This window comes from Micromys minutus, assembly GCF_963924665.1.
Source record: "Micromys minutus genome assembly, chromosome: 7".
In the NCBI taxonomy this organism is placed as follows: domain Eukaryota; kingdom Metazoa; phylum Chordata; class Mammalia; order Rodentia; family Muridae; genus Micromys; species Micromys minutus.
In genome coordinates, this window is record NC_137976.1 from 49834267 (window position 1) to 49858203 (window position 23937).

The 23937-nt window shown below is 42.2% G+C and overlaps 1 protein-coding gene across 1 annotated transcript in view; it reads left to right on the forward strand.

Moving 5' to 3' along the window:
• Window positions 1-23937, forward strand: part of GRAMD1C (GRAM domain containing 1C) — a gene marked incomplete at both ends in the record, with an annotated part of 73020 nt that overhangs the window by 23849 nt on the left and 25234 nt on the right. Inside the window, 5 exons of the mRNA XM_080918838.1 lie at window positions 444-547; window positions 1122-1217; window positions 2765-2845; window positions 17989-18107; window positions 22138-22270. Coding sequence (XP_080774964.1) covers window positions 444-547; window positions 1122-1217; window positions 2765-2845; window positions 17989-18107; window positions 22138-22270 — 533 coding nt within the window. The remainder of the gene's footprint in view (window positions 1-443; window positions 548-1121; window positions 1218-2764; window positions 2846-17988; window positions 18108-22137; window positions 22271-23937) is intronic.

Below are 23937 nucleotides of genomic sequence, written 5' to 3' on the forward strand. Positions count from 1 at the left end.
GTCCATGATGGTGAGGAAGGCATGGTGTTGGGCACTCGAGGTGGCTTATCGCATTGTACTCATAGTCAGGAAGTAGCCAGTTTTCTCCATCTTAAACAGTTTGGGACTCCAGCCCATATCCAGGGTGGGTCTCACTTGCCTGATTAATCTGACTGAGACACAGGAATGCTCAGAGGCTAACCTCCTAGACAATTCCAGATTCTAGCAGGCTGACAAAATTAACCATCATACCTTTCATCTACAAAGTTCCAGGAGGTTAAGAAATATTTCCGGTGAGCTAAGAGCCCAACAAAATAGCTGGCATAGAATGTATGGATGGATGAACAAATGAATGAATGAACGAGTGAGTAGACAGAGATGGTGTCCCACAAGCTGAAGTAGTATAAGGTTTATCCAGTAGTCAGACTTTTGTGAATGACCTTCTCTTATCTTTGTCTCTCTAGATTATGCCTGTGCTCTTCAGAAGGATATCTTGCTTCAGGGGAGGCTGTACCTTTCAGAAAACTGGCTGTGTTTCCATAGCAACATCTTCAGATGGGAAACTACAGTAAGATATGTTTGCATTTGATTTGTTGATAGAAATAACTGCGTAGTTAGAATACACAGTGTTCTTAAAAGGAATTTATTTAAGATGACTCAAAAGTAAAGCCATATATATTTGTATATATATGTTTACATAAGCATAATGTGTTTGTGTATGCATAACTGTGTAATATATTTTTTTCTAATTTTAATACACCAAGCCCCATTGGTACTTCTGCAGTTAGGTTGAAAGGGGCTTGGCTGCCAAAACCATGGTTACCTGACAGACTCTCTAGATAGTGCTTGAGGGTTTAAATGTGGACCCCTAAGTCCCACATCCTTCACAGCCAGTTCTAATGTTAGATCCCAGTACTGACAGGCATAACACCAAAGGAAGCATGTCTGACCCAGCATGTCTACCCAGTGCTGAGCTTCACGTTCACAGAGAACACAGTGTGTGCCTGCAAACTCCTAAAGCAGGGCTCTCAGCCAAATCCTCTGGATTAGATTGGCACTTGGTATTTGGGGTTGGATACGCCTCTGAAAACATGCATTTCAGTTTTTAAAAAGTATTTTTTTTTTTGTGTGTGCACATTTAGATTTCTATTGCTTTAAAGAATATAACCTTTATGACCAAGGAGAAAACTGCTCGACTCATCCCAAATGCTATCCAGATCGTCACAGAAGGGGAAAAGGTGAGCCACCTCTCCACCTTTGCCATATCAATAAGATCTGTTTTACACAGATAGCATCGGAAATGCAGGTAGTTCTTGAAGTTACAGTGCCTTGTGGAGCCACAGGATATTCTGTAACAGATTCTTGTATGTTTAAATTGTTACTATCTGCAGAGGAGGAAGCAGAGTAGCCAGAGGTGGGAAGAACAGTGGGAGGTGAATAACATAAAATACAAGTAGGCTTGGTTAATGATATCACAATTAAATTACTTCTTTGCATACTAATAAAAATAAAGAAATCCAAAGGTTACAGGGACATTAAAAATTATTGGGTTATATGCTTTGTACAGAACACTGTGTAGAGAGTGCTAGGATGTATCTCCTACAGAGAATATATATCCGTAGCTAGGCATGGTGGCATGTGCCTTTAGTCCCAGCACTCAGGAGGCAGAGACAAGCAAATCTCTGAGTTCATGGTCAGCCTGGTCTATAGATTGGGTTCCTGGACAGCCAGGAATACACAGGGAAACTTGTCTTGAAAAACAAGCAACCATAAAAACAAAACAACAAAAATATTTATAATCTAGGTCTCAGCTCTTGTTTGTTTTCTGTTTTTGTTTTTTTCTGAGACAGGGTTTCTCTGTGTAGCCCTGGATGCTCTGGAACTCAGTTCTGTAGACCAGGCTGGCTTCAAACTCAGAGATCCGCCTGTCTCTGCCTCCTCTGATTAAAGTATGCCACCACTGCCTGAAAAATCTCAGTTTAATGAATTGAAAAAAATCCATCTGTGAAAGCATTAATGCCCAAATCAATGAGTGCAGGTTTCTTAATCACTCCAGCACTTGCTGTCCCCTCCCTGTAGATACACACTCTGTTATAGAAAGTCACTGTCCAGGCCAATGGACTACAGAACCCACTGTGAGGCTCCACTCATGGATGACTTCATATAAATATCTAAGTGTAGAGAAATACATTTGGCTGAGAAGAGACACAGAATTATAGCTTGATCATTTTATTATTTTCTTGTTTCTATAACATCATAGGCCTCTGAGTTGAACTTGGGTGTTTTGTGTGCCCTGTTAACAGAGATCCAGTATTTTTGGAGGTTTTTTTTTTTTTTTTTTTTTTTTTTTTTTTTTTTTTTTTTTTAAACTTGGGAAAAATCGCATAACTTAAAATTTGTATCATTAATATAGACATTGCTAAAATCCACTTGCATCTTTAGTTTATACAGGGCTCAATTGGCGGGCATCATGTCTCAGCGTTCAGAAGAACAAAACCTTCCATTTAGCCTATAAATTTAGGTTAATTTGAGAAAATTATGATAGACATGAACAGCTGCCTAGTTTTAGCCCATTTTCCTAGTTAAAAAGAGCAACATTGTGCTGGAAAATTGTTTACTGTAAGATACTGTTTGTTGTGGGGCAGGGTTTATAAAGATATCTCGTTTATGCAAGAATTGTTTGTTTTTCTTCTAGCACAAGGGCAAGTGAGAACTGTTGAAAGTTGGCAGTGGTCAGCTTTGGTCATGGCTTCCCTAATTTTGTCTTCTTCATTTTCCTTTGTAGTTTTTCTTTACATCTTTTGGTGCCAGAGACAGAAGTTACCTGGGCATATTTAGGTTGTGGCAGAATGTATTACTAGATAAGGTAAGTGTTCATTCCGGAAGCATTTTGTAAGAAAGGCACAGTAGGGGCTAGTGTGTATCCGGGATCTGCAAAGAGCCCTCTCTCATTTACATGGGCCCAATTCTGATGACAGTTCGATAATTTAAAGCAAAAGATCTATAGTTACTTTTGTGTTCTTTTTCAAATTAAACAAGAAAAATTGAAGAGCAGGGTGTGCTGGCGCATGCCTTTAATCCCGGCACTCAGGATGCAGAGGCAGGTGGATCTCTGCGAGTTTGAGGCCCTCCCGGTCTACAGATAGAGTTCCAGAAAAGTCAGGGCTGCATAGTGAGACCCTATCAACAATCCCCCCACACACACCTGTAAAAAGAAAAGGAGGGGAAGAAAACTGAAAAACTAGGGAACTGGGGGACTGTCTCAGTGGGTAAAGGCACGTGCCACCAAGCCTGATCCGAGTTCGACATGTGGGAGAACAATAAAAAGAGAGAACTGACACCCACGAGCTAACTTCTTATTTCCACATGCACATCCCGGCACCCAGACACATACAGTCGTACACAACTGATGGATAAATAAATGCAATACAGGTGTGAATTAAAGCATTCAAGAGGTGTTTGGCAGGCAAGCACATGTGAGCATGCGCAGTCGCACACGTGAGCATGCGCAGTCGTACATGTGAGCATGCGTAGTCACACATGCATGCGGAGGCTGAGACTGTCTGATGGCATCTTTGGCTATTCTCCACCTCCCTGCTTTGAGACAAGGTCTCACGGATGCAGAAGGTGGCTGGTTAGGCCGGCTGGCTGGCAAGCACAGGAGCCGGAGGTATGTGCAGCTATTTCTGACATTTTGTGTAGGTGTTGGGATTTTTGTTCTCACACCAACCCAGCAAGCATTCTTATCTATTGATCTATCTCCCCAACCCCTTAATTGTTGTTCTTGTAGTTGAACCCGGAGCCTCCTCTATGTACCACTGAACTATATCCTCAACCCCTATAGTTAAGTTACTATGCTAATTAAGGCCCCTAAGATAATGACTAAGTTGGAAAATAGTAAAAGAAACATTAGTGGAAGTAAAATGATTAACTAGAAAATATGTATTTCACATATAAGAAGCTAACAATGGGAATTTAAAGGGACACACACATCTATAAGCAAAACACACTTAGTGTCTTAACTAGGGTTTCTAGTGCTGTGACAAACACCATGACTAAAGCAAGTTGGGGAGGAAAGGGTTAATTCAGCTTAAGCCTCTGCATCACAGTTCATCACCAAAGAAGTCAGGGCAGGAACTGAAGAAGGGCAGGAACCTAGACGCAGAAGCTGATACAAAGGCCATGGAGGCACTTGCTGCTCAGCCTGCTTCTTTATGGAAACCCCGGACCACCAGCCCAGGGATGGCACCAACCACAATGGGCTGAGCACACCCCCATAAATCACTAATTAAAAACACTTCCCACAAGCTTGCCCACTGCTGGGCTTTATGGAGGCATTTCTCAGTTAAGCCTCCTTCCTCTAGTGACACTAGCTTGTGTCAAGTTGATATAAAACTAGCCAGGACACTTAGTCAAATGACCTTTTACTAGATATTATGTAAATCCTCATATAAATATAAATGAATCAAATAATACACTCAAGACCTGAAGATTGGTGGAATAACACATATGTTATGTTATGCTTGAGACAGAGTAGCTTCAAGGCACTGACGTCTTGAGAGTGAAAGAAGCAAACAAGCCATGCACAGGGAGAGCAGACAGCAGTGCTGAGAAGCGTCTCACCAGGTGGCTTTAACTCTAAAGGATGGGGAAGGAGTGCGCACTTGCATCCCTAGAAGGGCCAAATCATCTGGAATTGATAAAAGTTCTAAGTACACATGCAGCCAGTAACGGAACCCTAAAGTATATGAAGCAAACCTGAGCAGAATTGAAGGCAGGAGTAAACAATTTAGCAGTAACAGCTGAATTCAATACCCCACTTCCGATGATGGGAACATCTACACAGAGATCAACAGGAAAGAGAACAGCATGGCAAACTAACCAGGACTAGAGGACACCCAGGAAATGTTTTGTTCAACAGCAACAAATACACATTTTTTTTTTTTTTTTTTTCTCAAGGGCATGGGGAGATTCTCCAAACAGACCATAGTCCTAGATTATAAAAGGATCCGTACACTCAAAAGGACTGAAATAAGGTAGAATGTATTCTCTGGTCACAGTGGAATGAAATTTGGAACCCAGAGGTTCACTGGAAAGTGAAAATTAACTGGAAGATTCCTAAAGAGCCACTGGGCAGAAGAGGAGATCACAAGGGGGAATTGTGGGTTCTTGTGTGTACTTCCTCCCTGGAGGACCCGGTGGGATCCAGCAGCTGTGAGTGCTGCGGGGCGCAGGTCTTCTCTGAGGATCTTAGAGTTACAGCTCTCAGACCGTACTCAATGAAGCAGCTTTCTGAGACATCTCCAGAGAAACAGCTGCTGTGCATACACTTTATTTGGGGTGGACAAGGGCTATATATGAACCTTGGAGAACAGAAAGGAGTTTTCAGGGTGAAAGTAAACCACCTGCTGGAACTTGATGTCCTGGGAGTGCGTCATTTGCATGAGAAGGCATTCCAAGAACCCCAGGTGCTTGCTGGGCAGGTTCTTATTAAGAAAGGAAACTGAACTTGTGTTTTCCAAGGACTGCATGACCTTCCCGGGGTTGAGGATGTAGGGGTCATGCTCCCCAGAGAAGGTCAGGCAGAGAAGAGGAAGCCCTGTTGGAAAAGGGAGTCCGACATTTTGTGCCAAGCTCAGAAGAGCTATCTGGACATGGTAGATTGCAATCTTAAATAACAGGGTTTCCCTACAGGAAATTGTAAAAAAAACAAACCCTTTCATGAGCCAAGTGAAAACGAAACCCCAAATCTCACAGGACAAGGTCAAAGCAGCATTTAGAGGGGGAAATTATAACTGTAAACACTTGTTATATATATATTTTAAAGGCAGATCTTGAATCCATGCCTGACACACCTTTTGGCTTTATGGGATTAGAAAAAGGAGAGCGAACTCGGTATAAACAGAATCAAAGGAATAATGAAAACTAGGGAGGAGACAAAAGTCATCAAGAACAACAAAGCAGACATCAATAGAAAGAAAACTTCTCTTGGAAAGTATTAAAAAGGAACATACTTTAGCCATATCTATCTAGAGCAAAGGATTGCCGAGGTAGTGCATGCCTATGACTATGATGCATGAGAGCCAAAGCAGGAAATTTGAGAGTTTAAGGCCAGCCTGGGGCACATTAGGAAGACACCATCTCAACAAACCAAGGAAAGAGAGAACCAAACCATAATCATAACATTTATTTTGCACATGTGTGTGTTTATATTATATGCTTATGCAGAGGGGTGTGTGTGTGTGTGTGTGTGTGTGTGTGTGTGTGTGTGTGTGTGTGTGTTTGTCACATGGATGATGCCTTCTGTATTCTTGGTTCACCATGCTTAGAGAACCACCATCTTTATATTACTTGAGCTTGTCAAAATGTATTGTGGATTGAGAATTTAACATATAAATCTGTTTGATAAGTTAATGATTGTTGAGTCATGTTCTTACCAGGCCATGGAGGACAAAGTGTAAAAGCAACACTTGGGGGCAGTCGTGGACCACCTGGGATGGAAGCAACAAAGATGGGTGGAGTGGACCGTTCCTGAGTACTTAGAGGCAGCATAGAGCCGCTAAGATCAAGACACCCCTTTGTGCCATGTGGCCCTATGGGAGCCCGCACTATCGTGATCTTTTATTTAATATTTACTACAACAAGGTCCTCTGCAAGAACAGCCAGCGTTCCTAACTGCTGAGCCATCTCTCTACCGCTCCACCCCAAGTTTATTTCTTAAAATGTATGTATATACTGCAGTGGTAAATATTAGAAAAGAGGCTAAATGGTTCCAGGCACCATGCCATACTACCCCCAGCTGCTCTCTGTCCCTGACAATGGCAGTCTCTTGGCTAGTCTCTGCTCCTGGCTGATCTTTGCTGGGACCCTGCCCACATTTCCAGTATCTACCCCCTGTGGTTATAGTCATAAATTCCCAGTAATCTGGTAAAATCCAAGCTTCTAAGGCTTGTAATTTATCCATCAGACTTATATCAATAAATTCTCACTCCACAAAACATCCACACAATAAACTCAGAGCCAACTGATAATGATATAAACTGCCTACCTAGATAAGACAAATTGTTCTGTAATACTCCATAAGTTATAAATCCTCCCAGTGGATCCACCACCTGAGCTGGATGCCACTCCCATCTACATGTTGTCTCCATTTTCCTTTCTGTCCTAAAGGGAAGCCTCTTTTTTCCTTCTTCCCCTCTTCCTCTCTCCAGCCTGGATGGCCCGCTTGCTCTTTGCCCTGTGATTGCCCCCCCCCCCCCCCCCGAAATCTTTTTCACTGCCCAGTCACAAGCCTTGCCTTATCTTTTGCCTGCCCTCACCTCCATATAGACACCAACCACAGTACACATGTGTGAATTTGCATGAATGTGTGTGTGCATCACAAATGCTCAGAAACTTGTAGGGACCAGAACTAGATACCAGATACCCTAGAAATGAGGGGGATCTGGAAATGTAGGTAGCTGTGAACTACCATGTGGGTTATGGAAACTGAATACAGATCCTCTGCAAGAGCTGTTAAGTGTCCTCAACCACTGTGGCATCTTTTCAGCTCTGGAATCTTAAAAATTGTAGGAGTTCCTTAGGACAGAAACTAAAGATGGGGCTAGGGAAATGGTTCAATGAGTAGAGGACTTGCTGAGCAACCGTGAGGACCTAGGTTTGGACTCTCAGCTCCCATATAAAAACAAGTCTACAATTCACACCGAGACTCCCACTGCTGAGGAGGCAGAGTCAGGAGCACCCTGGGACTTGCTAGTCAGAACCAGCTCTAGGTTCAGTTCGAGATTTTGTCATATATATGTGTGTGGGTGTGCGCGCATGTGCCTGCTGTTTAAACTCAACTCTGTTGAGTTTCTACCCTCCCTAACCTCAGGGATGGAGTTTGACCTGAACATTATAAAATGAAATCAATCCTTTTCTCCCCCCAAGTTGACTTTCTCAGTCATTATCTCAGCAATAGAAACCCAAACTAAAACCTGGGCTTGGTTTCGGTTTCTGATTGCTTTTTGGTTTTAGATTGATAAAAGGTACTTAGTTAGATTTGTTTTCTTTTTATTGAGGCAAGGACTTACTGTTGTATTGTAATGTAGAATTGGCCTGAAACTCCCTCTATAGACCAGGCCTAGCTCCAACTCACAGAGATCCTCCTGCCTCTGCCTCCCAAGTGCTTACAAAGGTATGTGCCACCACATTTGGCTCTTGATTTACTGATCTTGTGTGATACTCTAAAAAACAAAGAAAAATTTCCTAAATATAAACATGCAAATTTTGTTTACTTCTTGAATGAGAAAACCTTAATAACAAACTGATTTAAAGGAGAGTTTAGGGTTTTTTTTTTTTTTTTTTTTGGTTTTGTTTGTTTGTTTTATTTTTGTGAGACCAGGTCTCTTTACATAGCCTTGGCTATTCTAGAACATGTAGACCAGACTGGCCTCAAAATTATACAGATCCACCTGTCTCTGCCTTCTCAGTGCTGGGATTAAAAGTCTGTACCAACATACCTGGCTTATAAAAACATTTTTATTTGACCAAATTATTTATGTTTTAAACAGCATGCTTTTGCATTTGTTTTATTTATTTTTCCAGCAAAGTCCACAGAAGAAGGAAAGAGCTAGACTCATACTAGTGCCTTCGAAAGAGAGCAGAAGAGCTGAAAGTGTAGCTCAGTAGTAGAGGGCAGGCCTAGTGTGTACAGAATATGGACTGTGATCCCAGCACTGGGGAGTGGAAATAGATAGATGCAGAGGTTTTAGGTCATCCTCAGCTACGAAGCAAATCCCAGATCAACCTGGGGTACATGAGATCTCTCGTTGAAAGAAAGAAGAAATGTTTTTAATGGAGCTATTTTTTTTTCCCAACTCATAAGACTGCTTTGTTAGACTACGTAGGAAAGGATGGTGTGTTTCCAGTATTCACTCCTGACAGGACTCTTCAGTGTCTGTCAGCCTGCTCCTTTGTAAAGTGATTTATAGCACTTCAGTTTCTACAACCTTTGCACTCACTTGCTAGCCTTGTTTAACACTTCCAGCCAGCCCCCGAGCTCCTGGGACTTAAGGTGAGGTGGCAGCGGCAGTCTTGTGATACAATCAATGCTTTATCCGGCTTTTGTAGTGAACCAGGCAACCCTAGTTTAAGAGGACCAGGCTCCTCTCCACCCCATCTTCAGCTCATTTAAAACATCCCACACTGGAGCCAGCCAGCCAGTCCTATCTCCGGAGGGGTTTTGGTTTTTGAGACAGTGGCTCGCCTTGCAGACCCGGTTAGCCTTGAACTTGTAATCCTCCTGCCTTTGCCTCCCAAGTGCCATCATGCCTAGCTGATTTTACATTTCTTTTAAATGTGTGTGTGTATATGTGTGTGTAGCACACACACGAGCACATGAGGGCGTGTGTGCACCCACACATACATACCACACAAAAGAATAACACTTCTTGATACTTGTCAATCATATGAAAATCTAAGTTTGGTGCCCATAAATAAAGTTTTATTGGAAAGCAGCCATTCTCATTTGTTTATGTTTTCACATGACACCAGCAGAGTTGAGCATTTGCAACAGAGACCATATGGCTCACCAAGCGTATATTTACTATATGGCCCTTTCCAGAAACAGTTTGTCCAAGCCTCAACAATACAACAGCCAAAGTTGTGCTTTTAAAATATGTGCCTGCGAATGGCTTGTTTTTGTGACTTTTATTTTTACTTTTTTTTTTGTGTGTGTGTGGTAAAGGGGACTTTACCACTTTATTTTTGCCTCTTGCTTAACAACTATTGCCTCAAAAGTTCACATAGGGACTCATAATCTAGGTCCTATGGCTCAAAAATGTCTTCTCTTAAATGTTCTACCTTTTGTTGTGCGTCCAGTAGTCTTCAAACACATTCCAAAACTTTCGATCTCTGGTTTCCCACCCCTTGTTCCAAGTCTCCTTAAATCCAAAGTAGCCTTCATCTCTGCTTTCCTTTTGCATTTCCCCTTTATCACACTGGCTGCAGTTACAATTTTTGTTTTGTTTTCATTGTTCTTGCTTGGGCTATAAACACCTGGAGGGCAAAGGTTTGTCTTGATCGCTGCCTTATAGCCAGTGACAAACCTCAGTGTTACCTCATAGCTGGGGACGCCCATCTCTACTAACTCCAGAGAGCCTGTTAGGCCTACATATCCGACAGTCAGATATCAACTGTGTCTCCTTGCGCTCTCCAGTATGCCAGTTTGAGGAATAATTATATGTGGCATGTATCAGATACTCAATGAATACATTCTAGGTATCTCAACTTATTAAAATTATAAGGTTTTGGCATCTGAATAAGGTATCCCTAATTAATAAATTGTAATTATTTTTGTTCAAGGAGAAAGCCAAATATGGAGGAAAAAAGACAAATTTTGTTTCAGAACAATTAATGGGTCACCCATATATGTGTGTGTGTATGTGTTCAATTTATTTGTTTCTATTTTCTTGTTGTTTCGCCTTGAGGTTGCATTTTATTTTCTCCCTTCCCTTTGCTTTCTCCAAGCTTTCCCATATAACCCTCCCCACTCCCCTTCCTGAAAATGATGGCTTCATTTTTCATCAATTGTCACTGCATGCATATACGTATTTGAAGATAAGTACATAATCCCATAGAAAACCTGTTGAGTCCCTATAGTAGCACTTGCATATGTTTTCAGGGTTGACTGTTTGTCAATGGACAACCAGTGTGTTCTTCCCTGCAGAGGACGAGCTGCCCCTCCCCCAGCTTCACTTGGTTGTGTGGAGTTCTCTGTAGGACTGAGGCCTCATGTTCATTGGCGTCGTGGGTTTGGGCAGACATATTTGCCAAACTTTACTGGTATAGCTTAGGATATTACTAGGAGACACAATCTCAGGAAATTCTCGGCTTTTACAATCTTTCTGCTGCTGCTTCTTCTGCAATGTTTCTCAAGTCTTAGGTGTGGGGTGTTTGGTAGATGTAGCCATTGGACCTGGGCTCCACAACTCTGCATTTTGATTGGTTGTGGTTTGCTATAGTAATCTCCACCTGCTGCAAGGTTTTCTTGAGTAGTGAAGGGTAATAGTGTCAGAGGCTTAGTCCATTGTCCTCATTGTGGGGACATGATGGTACACAGGCAGGCATAGCCTTGGCGCTGAGAACTTTACATCCTGATCTACAGGTGGTAGGGAGGGAGCTTACCTCATTTCTGGCTTCTAATATGTTTAAAAACTGAAGTATAAAAGAAACTTCTGAACAGTTGAATTAATAAGACAGATACATCTATATGTATAAACACACATATGGCTATTAGTAATAACAAGGATTAAAATCAAAGGTTTTGTTGCTAAAGCTCAGTTGAACTTAATTCTTATGTTATTTTGCCATTGGGTATTTGTCATAGGATTTAGGATTTTTGTATAGGTAGAAGTCACAGACAATCAAGCTTTCTTTTGTACTATATTTCTCAGCAGGGGTGGGCTCCAGGAAACAGGTCCTCCTTGGAATTTGAGTGCTCAGTTGGAGACATGTCCCAGTAGGTAAAGTGCTTTGCTACTAAAAGTTTGAGGACCTGAGCTTGGATCCTCACAGCTCACTAAAGGACACAGAACTCTGTAGGACACATCCTACCTGTCACTAGATAGGCGATGGGGACAGGAGGATACCTGAGAGCTTGCAGGCCAGATAGCCTAGCACACACTGCAGGAAACAAGAGACCCTGCCTCAAAGAGGGTGCAAGGCAAGGTTTCACACCTGAGATTGTCTTCAGACCTCTGCACACATGCAGTGGCACACACATACTCACACCCACAGCCAGACTCTCCTTTCACCCAAATTCATCCCCCACCATGCATGCAAGCACACACACCTGAACACACACACACACACACAGACACACACACACACACACACACACACACACACCTGTCTACATAGATTGCACATCCTGAAAATGAAGTTTTAGGTTCAGTACCTCACAGAGCAGAAACCTACATTCATGTAAAAGTTTAAGGCTTAGACAGCACGACTTTCAGCCTTATTCCCAACGGCCAAACGTGTTCTTACACGAGGGCATAAGGGGAGCTGTTCAAACGTCCACAGGCATACTCTTCCTGCATTCTGATTTGTCACTCTGGATTCTGTTTTGAGGCTTACCTACTAGAGTGGTTGTAGGGGAGGGTCTTAGTTGTCAGTGTGTTGGGAAAGGAGAGAGTTTAAAAACAACCGACAGAATACATCACTGTGTGTGTATAAAGAAAGAACGACACGTTAGCTTGCTAGAGGCTTCTTTGGACAAAGTGCAAGACCACAGGGTTGAAAAGAAGGGTGCACAGGCAGACTTAGATCAGCACAGAAATGTAAGGAGGTGAGGCAGAGACGAACTGTCAGCAAGTTGCTCCTGAATGCCAGCTCCCTTTGCTCAGTCAGTCATGCTTGTCATAGACTTTCTGATGACTGCTAGAGTAGCAGGCAGGAAGCTTTCTTGTCTCTAGGATATGGGTCCCTGTGATACGAGAGGCGTTTCCAGCTGAATGGGCATCCACAGTGTGTGAGCATGTCTCACTGGGCTCAGCCTGCCTGAACCCAAGCCAGGGCATTGGCAGAGCTGAGGCTGCTCTGCAGTTACTTGACTCCATTGGTAGTCTTAATCTAATAAATGCAAAATTTAAATCTGCCTCATGAAAAAGACACCAACATTACGATTTTAATTATATTTGCTACATGATAGCCTGCAGGGCAAAAATATGTATTCTTAAGTTGTTCCTATCTTCCTCCTCTTCCTCCTCCTTCTCTTCTTCCTCCTCCTCCTTTTGGCTGACAGAACCACTCCTCCTATCTTCAGGCCAGCCGTACAAGCCAGAACCATGGCCAATCCTTGTTTCTTTTATCTTCTTTGCCAATCGTGTCCACTGTCGCCAAGGGCCTCATCATTCACCTAGATGGCTCTTTCTAACACTAGTCTGTCTTGAGGCTGTTGAGTGGAGTTTTAAACGTGACTTTTGGGAGCACGACTGACATCATTCCTTTCCTGCGTGAACCCATGAGGTTATGTTCCACAGCACAGAGGCCGTGTGATTCAGCCTGACATACACTGTGCCCCATGACCCGGCTCCTCCTCCACCTCATAGCACACACGCTTCATCATCCTAGTGACCTGAGTCCCAGGTGGCCTCACTCTCTGGATGCTGGCCTTAGCCACACATTGCTGATCACATCCTCATCTCGAGTCACCTCTCGACAGTGTTTGGTACCTTTGTCCTCCTCCTCCACATGGAAACTGGATTTTCCCCTTCACTCTGTTCGTTCCTTGAACCCTTTTGGACATCCGTTCTTCCTCTACTTACGAATTGCCTCCTGGGCTTTCTTCAGGGTCCAACTTTTTTTGTGGGGATTGGGGGTGATTCTGTTTCCTTCTTTAAGCAAATTAAATGTAGTTATCTGCCTACCAGTAGGTTTGTTCTTCCCAAATGTTTTTTGTTGTTAGTGAACATGAACATCAATTACAGATAAACGTTCCCACGGTTATTTGGTCAGCAGAGGAAGTATGTGTACCCACAGTTTCAACCAATGAGAACCTAGTAGTATAATATACCGAACTGTCACGTGCCTCCTTCCTAGGAGGGAGTCAATCTGTCTTTATTTATTCATTTATCTTAAGATAGGGTCTTTTAATTGTGTATTATTTTTTAGCTGTCCTAGAACCTCCCCCCACATGTCCCCATGTAGACAGGAGATCAGCCCGCCTCTGCCTCCTGAATGCTGGTATTAACGGTGTGTGCTACCCACAATGGGATTGACAGGAGGTGCGTGGGATTCTTCAGGGTATCCTCAAAAGCTGGTCTTGGTAGTTCTTCAAGTAACATTAGACCTGTCTGTTTAGACTTTACTAAATTAACAGTGAGAACTGTTAGAAATTAGGGCAAGTTTGACTTCTCATTTAAAACATTTCTCTTTGGAACAATTAGAATTGGTAGATGAGACTCTTTGTCCCATTTGCTGTAGTCCAGGACTGCCAGGAAATTGTCCTGAATGAACTAAAGCCAGAGGTATTTTCAAGGGAAAAGAATCATCGAGTAATGAAGATGTCACCTTAAACTTTGCAGTGACGAAAGACATGCTGAATGCCTTACCCGAAGAGCTGGCTCTTCCGGCTACTCCCCGACATTCCATTTGGGGTACTCAGGAGGACAGGATCTATCTAGTTGTAAAGAGGGGAGTCTCGTGAGAATACGGGTCAGCGCTGAAGTTGAACAGATATTAATGCCTCGATAGAGTTGAACTGGAAACCGTTGTCATGGGGACGTTTAAGTTTTAACATAGTTAATTTTCACGTGGGGTTAAAGTAATATCGCAGTAGGTATTTTACATCAATCGAGTACACGTAAGATCTTTCAATCGCATCCCGTCGCTAATCTGTGTGTACAGTAGAAGAAATTAGGAACCGTCCCTTTAATAAAACATTGTTTACCTAGCCTCTTCCAGCGGGCGTGGCTTAGGAACCTGTAGAGTGAGGTGTGACTTCAGCTCTGCAGTTGGCCTGGCCCTGGAAAGAGGGCTGGTGCTCAGAACCAGGAAGCTGAAGCTTCAAACTGCACCGCAACTTGCCTTTTCCGTGGCCAAGTGCCTCAGAACAGAGTAGGAAATTGAAGTAGCAGGTTTGCTTAGCTGTTATCAAAGATGTGAAGCTCTACTGTGGATAAAGACTTAACAGAGTACTTAAAACACAAAGCTTTCTGGGCCAGACATTGATCGGCTGACTTTTGACTCCTATCTGATTACTGTTTGGTCCATCTTTATTTTGCTCGAGTAGCTGCAGGCCGAACCCAGAGCTGTTCCGTTCCTTTGCAGGTAGGTGGTGGGCTTTCATGTAGGTCGTTTGCTTTCTTTGTTTTTGTTTGTTTATTTGGTTGTTGTTGTTTTAAAGATCAGCGACTAAATCCTGAAAAAGTTGCTTTTTCTCAAGGCTGTCATGTCTGAACAGCATGATTGTAAATTGTCACGTTTTTTGCGACAGCTGTACAACCTTGCAGAAATAGTCACTTTAAAAAAAACAAATTAGCAAATCTACAACTCGGTGAATTAAATGAGTTTTGTTTTGTTTTCCATTAACCAATTATGTGTTTACATTCAACTAATGGATAAAAATGTATGTTGAAATTATCTTGCTAATTAACTTAAATAGCATTTTGTTCTCAGTGTTTTACTCGCTAGTTGCATGTCTTTTACCGTTAGGAAGCTGAGTGTTCACCACCAATTCATTTGTTTGCTTTAGTTTTTATCTTCAGAAACGTCCATTATTTCAAAAAAGTTTTTTTTTTTTCTTTTTGGTGAAAGGTTAATAATCTAACATGATTGTGCTGAAAATTGTCTTCTTTTTGGTAAAGCTAGCTAACCATGCTTTAGTGACATGAAAACGGTCCCAAAGATAATGTCCCTGGAAGACTTAGTTAATTCTCAGTATGAATTGTTGTTATGAAAACAGAATCCACACCAGGATCTCTGGGGGCAGAAGGCAAGTCCCTTTAGGACCAAGGACAGCAGTTTTCCTAACTGTCACTAATGGGCCTTTTCTCTGGATATTCACCTTGAGAAGACTTCATCCACTAAAAAGATAGTTCTAGTAAATAGAGAACATCACAGAATTTGTTTTCTACATGTGTTTTCAGTTAGAGTTCTCCAACCCGAGATTTCTGCTTTGTGTTAGTATGATTAGTAAAGAGGCTTGTTTTTTCTTAGCTTGACTTCTCTGGTGTAGGTATTTGGATACTTTTAACATTTTGAAATGTGGATTGTCATCTGAGTTGTCATCCACTGTTCTTGTGGTTGTCTGGTCATCTGGGCTTGGCAAACTGGGATATAACAGTCACAAGTACAGGTGTTTTCCCTTTAAGCTCCCTGGTTCCACAAAATGTAACAGGAGTCATCACATCAAACAGGGACACACAGCTGTTCCCGGGAGGAGGAGGGAATGCCGCATTATATAAACTCAGGGTCTTTATACATTTGACCCTATTATGTATTTTTACATTCTACTTCCTAACTTTAGAACATTTCTCTAATTGGACAACAGATGACTTGCTGGCTTTGGAACTAACATTACTTCCTTCCATCCAACTATTCCCTCCGTATGCACTGGTTGCATTCTCCTCATCTCTCCCAATTTTCCTTCCCCACACCGTCTTTCCTCCAGCTTACCCAAAAGCCCATCTCCACCGTGGAGCCTTACCTGGCCACCCTGGTCCTCAACAACATCTTCTTCTGCACTCCCCTATCCCACGGAATCTACCAGCCCACTTAGCACATGGTCATGCGTCTCTTATTTAACTGTGCCCTATATCACTTCAAATATAAGTACTTGTCTTAGTTAGGGTTTTACTGCTGTGAGCAGATACCATGACCAAGGCAACTCTTATAACGACAACATTTAATTGAGGCTGGCTTACAGGTTCAGAGGTTCAGAGGTTCAGTCCATTATCATCAAGGCAGGAGCATGGCTGCTTCCTGGTAGGCATGGCGCAGGAGGAGCTGAGAGTTCTACATCTTCATCTGAGGGATGCTAGTAGAAGGCTGACTTTCAGGAGGCTAGGGTGAGGGTCTTAAGTTACTCCAACAAGGTCACTCCCTGGGCCAAGCGTATACAAGCCGTTGCAGTACTTAATGCAGAGATTGTGTTTATACCCTTGGAATCTAGTGCAGTGCCACACATTTCATTGCCAATAAAGAGCTGTGGAATGGATGAAAGATCTTGTTCACAGTTGCTTCAAGTACCACACTGTCTCTCTCTTGTCTTGCTTAATCATATAATTAATTGTAATGTTCCTAGAAACCAGTCTGTTACTATAATATGATGTTATTTTTCCAAATACTTTACAGCTTGCTTTATTTAGTGATTAAGGTTTTTTAAAGTGGGTCGATTGTGTGTGTGTGTGTGTGTGTGTGTGTGTGTGATGCCCATGGAATCCAGAAGGGTTGGTGTGTCAGATCCTTTGGAGTTTGTGACTTGCCTTTTATGGGAACTAGGATGTGGACACTGGTCCTTTGATGGAGCAGCAAGCACTCTTACCCACGGATTCATTTCTCTGCTGTATTTGGTGATTTTACCACTGATAAGCTATCTATAAAGAAAGCAAACTGGATTTTATTAAAAGTAAATTAGTATTATGAAGATTATTTTCTTGCATTTTATATTTTAGGAAAATATAATTAGAGCTCATTGGTATCTGAAGTTCTAAAAATTGCTTAAAATATTCAGATTGAATAGTGAATTAAAAGTTTTGATTCTGGGTTGACATTTAGGACAACTCTGAATTGTGAGCATAGGTTGTATGGATTTCAGATCAGTAATTACCAGAAATGATAAGTAGCTTACTTTTATATAAAAAAAAGCACTTTAAACATCTTTACTTGAGTATACTTATGCACAGTAGCTGCTTTATTGCACACTTTGAAAACGCACGAGTTTCTAAGTGGGGATGTGCCTTTTAGTTTCAACTCCTTTGGACAACAGAGTCTGAGATCAGCCTGGAGAATATGACTAAACCCTGTCTCAGGTGGGAAACGATCTATTTAACTATTGTTTTCACATGTAGGTCTGTGCACCACTCGTGTGCCTGAGTTGACCAGCAAGTCCCCTGGAACTGGAGTTATATAGATGGTTGTGAGCCACTGTGCAGGTGCTGGGAATCCAACCCAGGTCCTCTAGAGGAGCAGCCAGTGCTCTTATGCATGGGTCTTCCCCTCCAGCTCCTTTGCATAGCCTCTTACCATTGAACATACTTAACCTTTCCTTTTTAGCGTTGCGAATTGAGCTCAGAGCCTTGTCGATAGTATTCACTCCTCAACCACTAAATCTATGTGCCCAGCCCCCATTAGCTCCTCTCCCCCCTTTTAATAGAAAACGGAGACAACTAGGCCAGGATCTGTCAGAGCCACACCTTGATGGCTCATGCCACCGCTCCTTTGACTTTGGCCTCTGTGCTTTGAATTACTGTTACACTATCTGTTGCATTTTCCAATAGTCATGCAATGTTTCTGTCCTCTTAGAGCCTGACCAGACAGGAGTTCTGGCAACTGCTCCAGCAGAACTATGGCACGGAGCTAGGCTTAAATGCTGAAGAAATGGAACACTTGTCGTTATCAATTGAAGAAAATGTGCAGCCAAGGTACAGTGAGGCAACTTAGAATGTCAAGGTGCACCGTGAACCGTTCCAGTGGGAATATTGTAGGTCCTTTCAGTTCTGAGCATCTATGAACTCATCGTTTGGCTCGGTTTACCCTCTTGTTGGTAGAGTGTAAGTTGGGAGAGAAGAAACTTATTTGCTAAGTGGGTAAGCACCTGTGGCATATAAAGAGATGTTAAAGATGAGCCTATGCTCTTAGCGTTTGCTTCTAGGATGCCTTTTAATCAAGGATCTGGAGCAGGGGCTGGTGAGGTCTCCAAGTTCACAGGAGACACTAGAGCAGTTTGAGGGGTAGGGAGGTCTCCGGACTTTTCCTCGAAGGCCCTCTAGCACAGTGAAATATGCATAGTACTCAGTAAACACTGACCACATAGTAGTCAAAGGTGCTAACAGTGCTGTGGAGATGCAAGCAATGGAAATGCCAGGGTCCTGTGCTGCCACAGTGTGATAAAGAAGTCAGGAGAGTGATTATTTTGACAACTATTCATTAAGAAGTGTGAACATTTTACTAACTGTCCGAGTAAAAATATGCCTTATCAGTGTTAATTGAGGCCATAGTCTCAATAAACAAAAGTAATACATTAAAATTCTGTGGCAAACATTATGCTAAGTGAGAGAAGCCAAGATCCAAGGACCAGATCTTGCTGTTTTGGTTAGGAGCCTGGCAGATAACAGCTGAGCCATCTCTGCTGCCTTCCAAATCCTGTAATGTAAATATGTTGAAAGACTTAATACATACGTAGGTGCTTTCCTCCTCTGGGCAGTCTTCTGTTCTCCTGCTCCAACCTATGTTGTCTCAGTTTATATCAATATTTTATAGTCTTTTTCACATGGTTGCACATGCATATTTTATAACTTTCCTGTAAAGTTCACATTTTTCCACTGCACTGCTGGTTTACTGGTATTCCCGAGTTACTGAAATGATGTAGAAAGTCAGTTTACTAATGCAGAGAGCCTTGGAGTACAGTCAGTAAGATCTGGGGTATAGTCAATAAGATCTAGATTGTGCTTTTTTTTATGGTCTTTTTAAAAAAAGATTTATTTATTTAATGAATGTTGCTTAATTCGGACACACCAGAAGGGCATCAGATTCTCTTACAAATGGTTGTGAGCTACCATGTGGTTGCTGGGAATTGAACTCAGGACTTCTGGAAGAGCAGTCAGTGCTCTTAACCACTGAGCCGTCTCAGCAGCCCTGGATTGTGCTTTGTAGCTGAAATATCTCAAGCAAATCTGTGGACATTTTCAGGCCTCAATTTCAATGAACACGAGGCAGTGGGATTCGAAGGCCTTCGAGGTCTCTGCTGATTTTTGAATGTTGTAGCCTCTGAAGCAGGAAAGAATACATATTTTGAGTATCTCATACACATTTGAGGTCACCAGTGAAGCAGTTTTGTCTTCTCCTCATGACTGTTTTCTATGAACATATGGAATTGGACCCTCGTGTCCAGTTCTCCCTTGCTCCCTCTCTTTTGAAAACAAGTCTGCTTTAAACCTTTGTAGCTTCAGTCCTCCGTATTTTTTGTCTCTGTTCTCATTCTTGTGTTCTTTCCTTTCTTCTCTCCCTTTCTCCTCTTCTTTCTCCTGAGATCTCCATACTCAACTGGTAAGCTATTTCAAGGATCCTTTGTTCCCCCTTTTGCTCCCCACAGAGCCCCACCATTCTGCCTATCCAGGAGGGAGCGGGTAGCAGGCCTACTAATCTTTATTTGGACAGAGTTAAGTAGGGCTTGTGCTGATTAATTTTCTGTCCACATGACACAAGCTAGCGTCATCAGAGAGGAGGGAACCTCAACTTGGAAAATGCCTCTATAAGATCCAGCTGTAAGGCATTTTCCTAATTAGTGATTGATGGGGGAGGGCCCAACCCATGGTGGGTGGTGCCATCCCTAGGTGGTAGTAGTTCTGGGTTCTACAAGAAAGCAGGCTGAGCAAGCCATGGGAGCAAGCCAGTAAGCAGCATCCCTCTACATCTGCTTTTGTGTCTAGGTTTCTTCGAAGATGAACAGCAACATGGAAGTGTAAGCCAAATAAATCCTTTTCCTCAGCAATAGTGACCCTAACTTAGACAGGAATATAATATTTTCTAGCTTTTTAAACTCATTCGTGGGCTAATATTGCATAAGATGTTAGATTGATACTTTATTTAAGTCTTTATGTACATGTAATAATTATTACATGGGAATTGTATTTGGTGATAGATTACTGGTTGGGTTGGTTATGCTCCTTAGATACAGTAAAGCAGATCTTAGAACATTTGCTGTAGTCTTGGCACTATAACTGTTTGAAGGCCGTATTTTTACAAGTTATTGTTAGGATTAAGTAGCTTGTCAGCTACAATGGGGTCTGAGGAACCCACACTACTCTTAGAGACCTGAATTCAGGTAGAGCTGGATTCTCAGCTCAGAAAAGAATTTCAGGACAAGTGAAAGGAAACCAGGTTTTTTAAGTAGATAAGAGAGGCAGGTGCTAGTTCATGCTTGATCTGAGTACAAGGTTGGGGGCTGGAGCAAAAATAGAGACAGGGAGGAAAAAGAACACATCTATGACATGGGCGCAGGGCTTCTCAAGGGTCACTTTCTTTACAGTGGATGTGTGCATATATGGTCCTGTCATTTTAAGTTATCTTGTGTAAAGGGTATACTTAATTCATTACAAGGCTTAAGGATAAAGTTTAAAAGTTAGTAAAGTTTTAGAAATCAAATATTAATATGTGAGTAAAACTTATTTTACTTAAAATAATTTTCTTGTAAAAGAAATTATAGCATGACTTTTTATGGTGTGCTGCTCAGATTTAGGGCTGAGAGGAATGCTCATCATAGTTAAGCCTCAGGCCATAAGCATTCTCATCTAAATAAACACAGATGGTTGTTTGTTTGAACATCCTTATTTTCTTTAGGAAAACTAGTACTAGCTTTTTAGGCAGGTGTTTTGTTTTGAGCAAGGTTGTGTGCTCTGGCTCTCCTGGAGCTTCCTTTGTAGACCAGACTTGCCCTGAACTCAGAGATCCTCCTGCCTCTGTCTTCAGGTGCTGGAATTGAAGGCGCAAACCACTTGCCTTGTTGCCAACAGTCTCGATTCTGTCATTTGTGTTGAAGTTTTTCTTTCTTCCTTTTCTTTCTTTCTTTTCTTTCTTTCTTTCTCTCTTTCTCTCTTTCTCTCTTTCTCTCTTTCTCTCTCTTTCTCTCTTTCTCTCTCTTTCTCTCTTTCTCTCTCTTTCTCTCTCTCTCTCTCTTTCTTTCTCTCTTTCTCTCTTTCTTTCTTTTTTTCTTTCTTTTTTAAGATTTATTTATTATATGTAAGTACACTGTAGCTGTCTTCACTTACACCAGGAGAGGGCATCAGATCTCATTACAGATGGTTGTGAGCCACCATGTGGTTGCTGCTTTTTGAACCCATGACCTCTGGAAGAGCAGTCAGTGCTCTTAACCACTGAGCCATCTCTCCAGCTCCTATGTTGAAGTTTCTTGACTCTCAGCCAGGAGGAAGTGCAAACCAGATCTCAGAGTGAAGGAGCCTATTTCCCTTCCAACATTCCCTTGTTTTCCTGTCTTTCTGTCCTGTCTCAGCCTGACTGATGGCCATTATATTTAGACACGAGGAGTTTCTACCTCCTAGAGGGCCTGGTTATCTTCGTTGAGACTAAGTCAGAAGCAAGACAAGATGTAAAACTGCCTTCTGGTGCCCACTGGCACCCAACTCAAAACATCTTCCCAAATCTTTGAAGCTCTGTGGTTTTACAATGCAGCCTTAAGCCATATACATCAGATTAGGTGGGGCTACTTGTGTTTTATTACGTTTTTTTTAGTAGTTTCTGAAATGTATGGATTTGCATATGAACATCTGTTTTATTTTCAAGGATAAAGTCAGCTGGTGCCTTAAAGAGGATAGCTTAACGATCTATTCTTTGTTGCGATGTGTTAGCCTAGCAAACACCTTCAAGAGGAGCACGGAGGGCTGTCTTTGTGGAGCTGATCTTATGTAATCTTCTGTAATGCCATGTTTCCTACAGAAGCCCGGGCAGAAGCAGTGTGGATGACTCTGGGGAAAGAGAAGAGAAGTTCTCCAAGGCCCTCAGCTTCACACAGGAGTCCATTAGCAGAGCTTCAGAAACAGAGTCATTGGATGGAAACTCACAGAAAAGAGTCAGTATCTGCTGTTCCTCAAAGCCTACACCGGATACCGAGTTCTGTTAATCATAAGATCAGATCAAATCAAAAATGCAATGTATTCAAACTATTCAAAAGCTTGGGATGTCTGGCTGCTACTTTATTTTAGGAAGAGAGTTGAAGTCTCTAAGAGGTTATGTGGGGAAAGTGTGTGCTTTTCTTCAAAGACACAGAGCTATCGGTAGGTCCCTGAGCAACATATATTAAAACACCAAGTGCCATTTAAAATATAAGAAGATGTAGGAACTTGTAGTCAGCAGAATTACCCCAAGAGTTAAGGAATGTGTGTGTAATGGAGAAAATGTGTTTTGCATGGGGAGAGTTGAGCTGTGAGCACAGGCTTGGTCATGGGAAACACTTCTTTTCTCTTTTAGTAGAAACTTCATAAATAACCTATTAAATATGACAGTCCAATTGGGCTTTATAATTAGCTGCTTAGTATTATGTGTGTTAACTTTAACATTTACTGAATTTTAATCACTTGGAGTCATTTTTTTTTTTTCCAGATAGAGTCTTGTCATATGTCTTGGGCAGACCTCAAACCTGTGTAATCTTCTTCATTCTCCCTAGCACAGGGTTGCAGGCATTTACCACCATACCTGGCTCACTGCTCTGCTATCTGATACTCCTAGTGTATCTCCTCTGCCAATGGCGGCCCCTTCAGAGGGTCTCCTGTCTTTTTAGACTGACCACTAATGTGGCATAGCAATGCGTCCCATGCACATCAGAGTGTTTTCCACCACAGATACTGTGCCATTTTTTTTTTCTGACGAACCATTTTTCAGTGAAGAACAAGCTACTTAGAGACCACCTTGGAAGATCTGAGTGCTTTAACACAGCTTCACCTGTTTGGGCCTGCAGCGGGGCTGCTCTGATTTTGCAGCAGCACCGAGCTTCAGAGCCTGTCCCTGCTAGGCACCATTTTTAATAAGTTAGCTGCTTAGGCTTTGTCTTTGTGAGAGTAAAATCTAAGATTTCTAAGACAAGACTGAAGTGACTCGGTAGCTGTGAGGGACTGAGAACAATTTCTAGCATCCATGAAGTGTCCTAAAACCATATAGCCTGTTGTTACTGAAAAACTGCATGTAGTTAGCAATGGTTCTGTTTCTTAGAGCCCCTCAGGGTGCTCCTAGCATCTCCTCTGGGTAAATGTTTAGAAAAGTCTGACATAGGTTTTATCCATGTGTAAGGCCCCCGACGGTTGCTTTAGCAACCATCCTTCCTCATGCTTTGGCATCAGCCTGCTTTTATACAATGGTGCTCTAAGAGACATTTAGGGATCGACTACTGCACAAGAGATGCCATTCTGGAAGTTAATCTCCGTATGTGGGATGCTCAGTTAGGGAAGGGAACAAGGTGGAAGACTGCTTGCAGAATCATTATCCATTTGCCAAAGTCCACCTTGAGGGCTGGCTTCTGAGGACTCCAGTCTGTCACTTAGTCCTCCCATCTCCCCTGTCTAATGTGTCCCCTCTTACAGTACTTAGCCTGTTGGTCTTACCTCTGGTCTGTCCCTGAAAGAAGTTGTCCATCCTTAGCAGCGAATGGGATACAAAAGAATGCAATAGATCAATGGTGTTCTTGCTGATGTACACATAGTTTTCAAACTCCTGGGTCTTTTTTTCCCCAAGGAGTATTATAGT